The following is a 10,142-nucleotide window of genomic DNA, read 5'->3' on the forward strand; positions in this document are numbered from 1 at the left end:
AGAGAAAAGAGACTTCTGATGGGCAGTTCCCTTGCTGGACATGCAGCTTCCCATCCAGCCATCCACCCCTTCATTCACCACCCATTAAGGATCCCCAGGGGAGAAGTTAAAGGCAGCTGCCCCCTCCCTGCCCCAGGGAGCAGCCAGCTGCATCTGCCCACAGGGAAGCACGCAGACAGCTCTGGTAGGAAGGAGGCAAATCTCCCCTTTCCCAGAACTGGAGCATGAGAGGATGACCAGAGAGGAGCAGCAAGCACAGCTGTTACCAGGCAATGGCAGAACAGCAAGCCCTGTACAAAACAGTTTATTGGCCTTGTTACAGACAACCTTCAGAGACCCTTTGCCCCAAGTGGGGCAGGGGGAGAACTTACATACCAGCAGGGAAAGCAGCAAGATCAGCCATCCCTGAATATCTGAGATACAGGCAAGGAGCCCATTCAGCACCCCAAGAACCACCACCAACCAATTCCCAGCCCATTGAGACCTCCCTGCCACTTCCAAGACGGCCCCAGCACCACCTGATGTGATACTCCAAGACTCTTTTAGAAGCCATTGCAAGCCATGCTAGGTCTTCTGGCCTCAGCCTGGCTTTTACTCAGATGTCCCAGGCAGATGCCCTCAATTTAGCAAAGCCCCCTTGGTCTCCAGCTCCTCTGGAAGCCTTCCTGCAGATCCCACCATCCATCCACCTGCCCTGCAGGGAAAGCTGAGTGGGGCCTGGATTCTGAAGGAGAGCATGCCCCAGATCTCAGCTGGAAGCAGAAGGAAGCTTCCAAACACCCATACAAGTCTACGTCTCTGAACAAGAGAAACCCCAGCAGCTGCCACATCCCCTTTCAGAGCCAGACAACATACTAGCAGCAGCCAACACCTGGAAAGAACAAGGGTGCACATAACCCTCCAGGGGGAACCACTCCAGCCCCACACATACCAGAAGCCCCTGGCCCCCTGACCCCCTCTAGACGGAGTCACTACAGGATGAGACAGCCAGGAGCAGAGGGAGGGGGGGAGGAAGTAGTGCCACAAGCTAACAATAAGAAACACCAGCCACAGGCAGAGCAGACTCCGCAGCCCATAAGAACACAGTCAGTCAGTCAGCCCCATGGCCAAGCTCTGGGCTGGGCTGAGCTGGAGTCACTTCAGCTCGCCCAGAAAGCTCAGCAACACCTCGTGGAACTCGCGTGGCCTGTCCAGGTAGCAGGCGTGGCCAGCGTCCCGCAGTGCAGCCGTCTGGTGCTTTGGGATTTGTTGGAGGCTCTGCAAGGATTGTGTTCCCAGGCCTGTGTCCCTGTCCCCGTAGATGATCAAAGTTGGGGTCTGCAGAAACACATGCACCAAGATGGAACAGCTTCAATAGTTGGATTTGTGAGTGCGAGTAACCTACTGCACCCCCAATACCAGGTGAGGGGCAGCACAGCCCTCCACACGCCCACAAGCACCATTCCCCACCCCCGCACCAAGCTGGCTAGGAAGGTACCACATAGGAGACTGGGCTGAAGGGATTCAAGCCTTTGTACAGGCCTCCCCGCCCAACGCCAAAGACATGCCCAGATGTATCCTGGCCCCTCAGACACCCTGCCCTCCTCTAGGGAACTGTTCCAGCCCACACAGGCTAAGGCCAAGTCAGGTGGGTCTCCCTCCAGTGTGCTAACTCAATATACCAGATGTGCTAAGGGTAGAAAGCTGGCTGAGTCCCGCTGAAAGCCTAGCATTATTGCCAGGCAGGACATCACCCTCCACCAGCCCACAGACAAACAGAGACCCTGCCATTGCAAGCAATGGCTCCATCTCCTCCCTTAGCACCGCACCACTCCCTACCTGGACCTCCTGGTACTGCTGTGCAGAATGATCCTTGGTGCCCACAGGAGCGATGGGCACAAAGCCCTTCAACTCTGCCCCATGTGCCAGCAGGAAGGGGATAGAGTAGTGGCCACTCATGGATGGGCTGACCAGGACTGGCTTGTGGGCACTCAGCTCCTTCAGGACACGCTGCAGGAGAGCCACCCGGCCCTGCTCCGTGGAGACAGCATCAGATCGCGGGGAGCTACCAAAGCCTGTCAGGGAGGAGAAATGCCCCAGGAACGCAGGCTAGAGCCAGCATCTTGGCAAGCCAAAGTCCTAAGCCACCAGATGGCTTCTCCCGCCAAGCTTCCCACCCCATGCAATCCAGTGGAGGTTTACTCCAGAACCAACACAACGACAGTCGACCCACAGCTTCTGGGGTGAGGGACATGCTCTGATTTGGATAACATGCAAGCTGCGGGCATGATCCCTAGCTGGAGTCCTGGGCACAGGGATGTGAGCCTTGTTAACATAACCTGTTCCTGGCTTCCCCTCCTGCCAAGTACTGGTAACCTGGGACTTTGCTGCAAGAGGCACTGTGCCACCACTAGGAGGTAAGCGCATGACTGACATTCCCAGCTGCCAGGTTTCTGGCAAATTAGTAGGTGCCCTGGCTCTGGATGCTTCACCTCACATTGGCAAGGGTTGTCAGGTCTGTAGAACAACATGAACAGAACCATGAAAGCCAAAGGCCCGGGCTTTCACCTGCTGTGTACAGACAACACCTGCTGAGGGGGCCGTCTGCACCACAGGATTGGGATTCTGTGGAATGGGCCAAAGGAGAACAGACTCACAGAAAAGCGGGGCTGGGAGGGTGGTCATGAGGTCACATCCAGTTCAGACCCTGCTCAGGCAGGATCAGCCCTGCCCAAGCCATCCCAGATGAGCATTTGACTAAATCACCCCTCAAATCTTCTAAGGCCAAAGAATCACACAGCACCCCCAGCACTCTTGTGCTTAAAACCCCAGTGCTGTGCAGTCACTTCTGCGGTGAGGTGGAGCCCAGCCACAAGCAGACATCAACAAGGCAAGGTCAGTGGCACATGCCTACCAGGAAGGTCAATGGCGATGGGACGATAGCCTTCTTCGGAGAGCAGGGCCAGCGTCCCCAGGTCCTCCCACGTCTTGGACGTGAAAGCCTGGCCATGTAGGAAGATCACATCCAGCCTGCGAGGGACAGACAGCAGCTAGAGGGGTAAGAGACACCTGGCAGAGCTTCTGCCCTTCTCCCCTTCCCTCACCCACCCAGAGCACTGGGATTGATAAGTTATACGTATAGGAGTTGCTTTCCCCAGCTGCAGAAATGCAGCCACATCTGGGGTGGAACAAAAAAGCTACCTAAAGGCTCACAGATGCAGCATAAGAGAAGAAGTGAAGAGCAATCCTTCCTCTCCCTACCCTCTGTATCAGTTATCCCTGGACAGGCTATACAGGCAGGCAAACTAGCTGGCATTGTGGGAGATGGCATGGGGTAACAACTCTGGTCTTGGAAGAAACAGTACAGGGCGTTTGGCGACAGAGTGGTCACAGCCTTGGCTTCATGGTTCAGGATGACAGCACAGCAGCCCTCCTACCCCCCAGCAGCTCAGTTCACACATGTCCCATCTCAGCACCTCATGGGCTTCTGGCATTTAAACTAGAAAGCAGCACCACCATCTGGGCATGCCTCCCGCCTGCCAGACAAGCCTCAGCTTGCTTTCCCAGATCCAGAGCTGAGCCCAAGGCACCTCAGCTAAAGCACCTGATTTGTCATCTGTGACAGGGCCAGACACAGATTGTAACGCATGCAGGCTGACCCCATCCAAAGCCCCCAACATGGCTGTGATGGCGAGGACACTAACCCACCTCTTTGAGCTAGGAGTTCCAGCTTTCTGGAGCAGGAAGGCTTCTCTGTACAGGATGGGTGGGTCTCCCTCAATTGTCCCAGTTAGGACAGTGGTGTTGGCATCTTGCTGGCTTCTCTCTTCCATGGCCAGGGGCTTGGAGTCATCTAGGCGTGCTGTGAACCTCTCATGCTGGATGGCCGGAAGCAGCAGATAGAGGACAAAGGTAACCAGGACTCCAAGAACCAGCAGCCCCAGCCTGTTGCGGATCAAAGTCATAGTCATCCTTTCTGAAAGAGGGGCAGAGACAGAAGGTCAACAGCAGAGCTCCACGTGGCTGGTCACACAACACTGCATGGGGGACAGCTCCACCACTGGGTAGGCCACAGCAGAGATTCACATCTCTAGAAGGATCAGGGATGGACATGCACAGAAAAACACCACCCTGTTCAACCCCAGGGCAGTCTCACAGTAAGGCACAGTTCTCCCCACTCACTTGGAGGGAACCAAGATGCATTCTCTTTGACCCCTGGCATCTCACAGGATCATGGGAAAGCAGGGCTGGAAGGGACCTCACAAGGTCATCTAGCCCAGCCCCCTGCTCAAGGCAGATCATCCCTGACTAAATCATCTTAGCCAAGTGTCTGTCCAACTTCCTCTTTAAAATTCCAGGAATGGAGATCCCACAGCATCTCTAGGTCTTTTGTTCCAATGCTTGACCCCACCTCAGTCAGAAAGTCCCTCATTGCCATCCTGTTTTCCCTTGCTGAAGCTTGAGGCCACTGCTCAAGTCCTGCCCCCCTGTGGCTCTTATGCATTATCATGAGCTAAAGGATACCTTGGGGGACAGTGAAAGGCAGGGTAGACAGTCACTGGGACAAGACATTCCAGTCCCAGCTGACCCAGCCAGAGATCAGGGGGCACTTGCTAGGCCCTGCCAGAACCAGAAGATGAAGACAGAGCTGTGGAAACCCAGCTCAGCATCACACTCCCATTGGCCACCCAGGACAACGCAATTCACTGTATGCCGGTGTAGAGGAGCCCCATGCAGAACTTCTTGGAGGCAGGCGTAGCAGAAGCACTACAGTCTTTGGCACTGTAGAGGGCTCCCCATCCCCCAGGAGAGCAGAGGTGGGGAAGACCACATTCAGCCCCACAGTCCAAGACCTTTTTCACACCTCATTCCTTCAGGATTACAAGGAGAAATCAGTCAGTACCTACTACCTGGTCTAAGGCCTCTACAATGAGATGGGAATTCATCTTGCAGATGAATGGCACAGGAGGTTGCTTAGTAGATGCCACCTTGTTGCACTTAGTCATTTCCAAACAGCAAAGACAAACCTAGCACCCTGCCGGTGGCAAGTGAGGGACCCCAGTACCCTCAAGCTCTCTGCCCCAAGACATAACTGCTACCACAGCACAAGAAAAAGTTGTCAGATGCCTGTGCAGTTTGCCGGCCGTGGCAACAACATACCAGTCCACCACAGGGCTGGCCAGTACAGAGCTTTGTCCCTGGAGACGCTGGGTATGCACTCTGCACAACTGGCTGGCTGTGCAGGGCTCAGAGACACCTCATCTTGTGGGGTCTTGAAAGCGGTAGCTGGGTGCAATCACACCCACCCACTCTGAACAGGGACCCATCTCCCTGAAGGCACCAGCCAGCACAGATTAGCCAACTTGAGCTGCACTGTTATGAAGGTGTGATGAAATAGGGATTGTATCTATCGGACCCAGGAGGGCCCCAAGACACTTCCCAGAATGACCAGAAGCTTGCTTAACCCACCACTGTAATGCAACCACCTCTGGGGTGGAACACAACAGCCGCTTGACTCCGCACCGCAGCCCTACCTGCACTGCGGTAGCGCCGGGCCAGGACCCGGCCGAGCTCGTATGTGCAGAGAACAAGACAACTGCCCTGCTCCAAGGGACCTGCCGCGGCGAGAGGAGCCGGCAGACCCGGGAGGCTAGAGGGAGCTGCGGGGATGCTCCCACCTCCCTGGACCAGCTCGGGATGCGCGTGGGTGGTGGCCCACACAACGCAGGATAACCGAGTCCTGAACCTCGCCCTTCACTCAAGCCTCCGGCAGCTCCCGGGCGCTGCCCCCGAAGGCGTGTCCGCCCCGCGCAGCCCCCGGGGCCGGGGCCGGGGCCGGGGCCGGGCTGCGCTCCGGGAGGGACCGTGCGCGGGCCCCGCGGCTGGGCCGCCGCAGCCCGCCCCGCCGGCTCCCGCAGCGCCCCGGCCCTCCCGCCTCCCGTCGCCCCGCGGGCCCCGGCCCCGGCCCCGGCACGCAGCCGTGTTTACCAGCGAGGCCCCGGCCCGCACTCACCGCCCGCTGGCACCGCCGAGCCCCGCCCCTGCTCCGCACCGCGCAGCCGCAGCCGCCGGCGCCGCGCTGCCCGTGCCTCGCACTCCTGCAAGAGCAGGGACACTGGTTACGTGGGAGACCCCGTCCGGTGCCAGGCCAGCCTCCCACAGGCACCCGCGGGCCTGGCTGTTTCCTTGCACCTTGGCAAAGCTGATCCTGCCAAGAGAGCCTCAGTCAGCTGAGCCTTTGGGGCCGGGCAGCCCCTTACCTAGGGCTGTGCAGCAGGCAGCCCAGCCCAGCCCACCTAGCGAGGCTCCTAGGATGCCGCAGCACCAGGGCTAGCAGTGATGCAGAAGATGAGGACTTCATAGTTGTTAGGGGCTGGAAGGGACCTTGCAGATCATGGGGTCCAGCCCCCCTGCACGTGGGTAGGTAAGACTCCTGGGATTAGCTGACCCCAGCAAGGTGTCCAGATGCTTTCTGAAGATCACTGGGGTGGAGGACTCCTGAATCTCCCTTGGCATCCCTTCTCACCCAGCTCTCACTGAGCTGACCACGTTGCTGCTGAGCTTGTAAGCAGTGGTCTGTATTCTGCTACCCCCCCACCCCAACTTCCCCAGGGCTGAGATAGGTCTCCAGACTTTGCCCTCATCTCCTGCAGTTGGGAGGAAGGGACAGTGGGGGAGGACAGGTAGGTGAGGGTGCAGCTGTCTTGATACCCGAGAAGTAGCAGCCAGTTAAGAGGTTTATTTTTAAGCACAGATCTCCAAGGACACCTTCACCCTGCAGCATGTCAGACGTGGGTGGCACAGGGAGAGTGCCACCCAGATAACCCTACTCCAGCCCCTCACTCCCCCAGCCATTTTGATATTTTTTGTAGCAGGTCCACATTGTGATGCTTGAAGCTTGCTCCTCCTAGTCTTGATCATTACAACTCCTTAAATAGTGGTTTAGAAAACCAAGCCACACTGTACACAGAGATCTACTTATCACTCCTGCACTTTTTAAAAAGGCCCTTTACAAATAGTGGCTCATTGTAAACATACAGCACCTAGCACACTAGAACTGAGGGCCAGATTCACAGAGGTATTTAGGTGCCTAATAGACAGACCATTGATTTCAGTTCCTAAACAGGAGTCAGGCAACTGAATACCATTACAAACCAGGCCCTACTTGCAGTCTTTCTACAGACAGCTCTCAACCCACAACTGGAGCCACTGTCATCTGTATTTTACAGAGAGGAGACAGAGATACAAAGCATAAATAACCATCTAAAAGCCATAGAGCAAAGCAAAGCCAGGATCAGAACCCACGGGCCCTTGGCTTGAGACGAGCAGCTGCCAGACATGAGCCTCCCCCACACCACACGTACCCTACTTGTCCCCTCCCATCACACCACTTTGCCATACTACTACCCTGCACCTGCTCTCTCCTTGCTGCCTAGCAGGACTTAATAAGCCCAGCTGAGGGAGAGCCCCTTGCTGCTAATAGTGTGACTGAATGTGGTATGGGTGCAAATGTCAGACATTTCCTCCTTAGGACTACAGCCCTCTAGCACCTTTTCTGAGTTAAATGCATCACGCCCTCAGGAGCTCCCCCTTCTCATACAGGCCTCAAGGATAAACCCTAGGAAAAGATGCCATCCTCTGCAGATTCCTTACCCCAAGTCACTCACAATCATAGATCTACAGACACACCAAACCACAGCCTACTGGCAGCCAGAGAAAGGACCCCCGGGCTTTATATCCTCTTATCCCAGGCGAGGGCAGGCAGGTTTGACTAACAGCTATCAATCAATGCCTTATTTACTTATTCACCTAACAGCACAACTTTACTGCAAACTGTGATTGCTCTGCAGCTCCAATCACCAACCTCCTTTTGCTATTACCACAGGCAGGGTGATTTCTAGGCTGAGATGAAAATGATCTCAGGTTCAGGTGGGCACAGGGTTCTGATCACAGGCTGGAGAGGATGTTAATGAAAAGGGGCATCTCTCTTGTTTGATAGATGTGCCTCTTTTCTGGTGCAATATCCAGCATGCATCTCACTTAAGGCAGTCCCAGCTCTCACTGCTGAGCACCCTACCTAGATTCACACAGCTTCAGCCACACTGAGCTAGGGAAAATGTTGATGGACACAGGAGTAGTCCTATGGGGAATGCGAGGGAGGCGTCCATGGCTAAACATTCCTAGCATAGACAGTCCTGGTGCATGGGTGCACAGGCTGTCCTCAGAAGTAGCAGGGGCTTCTGTGGATGTGCAAGTAGAGTCTGGGACAGAGGCATGCACTCAGGATCTCTTTGGTTCCATATCAATCCATCAGGAAGCTGCTGTATTTGCATGGTAGGCAGACCCTTGCCTGGGCTGCACTTCGATACCAGCACAAAGGGCCCCCTCTCCCTCACCCCCTACCATCCTTACTGGATTGCTTACAAGGCCATTGGCAAAACAACTCCTAAATAGCTAAGGCCTAATGTTGCATATTTAATGTCATCATAACACAGCTCACATACAGCCCTGGGGAGCACACGAGGCCCGGAGACACCAGCTTTTTCCATCGCAGTGGTTCATTAGAAGCTCACAGTCTCCCCATAGAACTGACACTGTCTTGACAGCAGTCCTGGGGGAGAATGTGGAAGGGCATAGGGTGTTACAAACGTCTCCAGCATCTCCAGTCCTGGCGTGGGCCATATTTTAACTGAGCTACTGGGGGTCCTTTTCTATTTCCCTCCAGGCCCCTAGGGCATGTTCAGGGGCTGGTTTTAAGGTTCTTCTCCCTACAACTATGAGAACTAGAAGCTTATTTTTTTAAGGAAGCTGATATTCTCCCAGCATTAGCAGAGGTCATTGTGGGATCCCTGGCACAGCTTTACAAGCACTCATGGTGCTCTGGCTAGGTACCAGAGGACTGGAAAAGGGCCAGTGTGGTCCCCATTTTCAAAAAAAGGGAGGAAAGAGGACCCAGGAAACTATAGGCCTGTTAGTCTTACCTCGGTCCTGGGGAAGCTCTTTGAGAAAATTATCCAGGTGCATATCTGCGAGGGACCAGCAGGGGAGATTATGCTTAGAGGCAATCAACATGGGTTCATTAGAGGCAGGTCCTGTCAGACCAACCTGGTGGTCTTCTATGACCAGGCCACAAAATCCTTGGACGCAGGTGTCACAGTGGACATAGTCTTTCTGGACTTTCAGAAGGCCTTCAACATTTCTCTCATCCCATTCTCATTAAGAAATTAGGCGACTGTGGTGTTGATGCCTACATGGTCAGATGGGTTGCTAATTGGCTGGAGGGCCGCACCCAGAGAGTGGTGGTAGATGGGTCATTTTCATTCTGGAGGGACGTGGGCAGTGGGGTCCCCCAGGGTTCGGTCCTCGGGCCTGCACTGTTCAACATCTTCATCAGCGACTTGGACAAGGGGGTGAAAAGCACCTTGTTCAAACTCGTGGATGACACTAAGATGTGGGGAGAAGTGGGCACGCTAGAGGAAAGGGACAGGCTGCAACTAGATCTGGACAGGTTACAGGGGTGGGCGGATGAGAACAGGATGGGATTCAACACTGACAAGTGCAAGGTGCTACACCTGGGGAGGAAGAACCAGCAGCATACCTACTGGCTGGGGAACTCCCTTCTTGTCAGCACAGAGGCAGAAAAGGATCTTGGTGTCATTATTGATTCCAAGATGAACATGGGCCGGCAGTGTGGGGATGCAGTCAGGAAGGCCAACTGCACCTTGTCTTGCAACCACAGATGCATCATGAGCAGGTCTGAGAAGGTGATCCTCCGGCTCTGTGTGACACTGGTCAGGCTGCAGCTGGAGTACTGCGTCCAGTTCTGGGCGCCGCATGTCAGGAGGGATGTGGACAACATAGAGAGGGTCCGGAGGAGGGCCACCCGCATGATCGGGGGCAGCAGGGCAGGCCCTACAAGGGGAGGCTATGGGATCTGAACCTTTTAGCTAGGAGACACTCCCGGATGCTTTTGGTGAGCCATGGGGGCTTTTGCACCCTCCTTATCCCTTTGATCCATGTTGGGATTACCTCCCTTTGGGCTTGGTAGTCAGGGCAGCTAGGATCTGAAACCAACTTCCAAGGGAAGTGGTGCTGGTTCCTACTCTGGGGGTCTTCAAAAGGAGGCTGGATAATCACCTAGCCGGGGTCGTTTGACCCCAATA

The 10,142-nt window shown here is 55.2% G+C and overlaps 1 protein-coding gene across 4 annotated transcripts; it reads right to left on the reverse strand.

Annotated features, from left to right (window-relative positions):
• Positions 1–288: 288 nt before the first annotated feature.
• ABHD14A (abhydrolase domain containing 14A) lies at positions 289–6,138 on the reverse strand. 4 transcript variants are annotated; one of them, XM_090021377.1, is made up of 5 exons: positions 5,993–6,138; positions 3,688–3,955; positions 2,894–3,009; positions 1,819–2,054; positions 289–1,317 (listed from the first exon to the last, which is right to left on the reverse strand). In XM_090021377.1, exons 2-5 carry the CDS (start codon positions 3,948–3,950, stop codon positions 1,135–1,137), a joined length of 798 nt encoding a protein of 265 aa, XP_089877503.1. In that variant the 5' UTR covers positions 3,951–3,955; positions 5,993–6,138; the 3' UTR covers positions 289–1,134. The 4 variants fall into 4 exon arrangements, with proteins under 4 accessions (XP_089877503.1, XP_089877505.1, XP_089877502.1 ...); XM_090021379.1 differs by having other exon boundaries at positions 5,968–6,011; XM_090021376.1 differs by lacking the exon at positions 5,993–6,138 and adding an exon at positions 5,514–5,880.
• Between the last annotated feature and the right edge of the window lie 4,004 nt (positions 6,139–10,142).

The sequence above is a fragment of the Crocodylus siamensis genome, chromosome 11 (genome assembly GCF_052110815.1).
Source record: "Crocodylus siamensis isolate JL-2025a chromosome 11, ASM5211081v1, whole genome shotgun sequence".
Lineage (NCBI taxonomy): Eukaryota > Metazoa > Chordata > Crocodylia > Crocodylidae > Crocodylus > Crocodylus siamensis.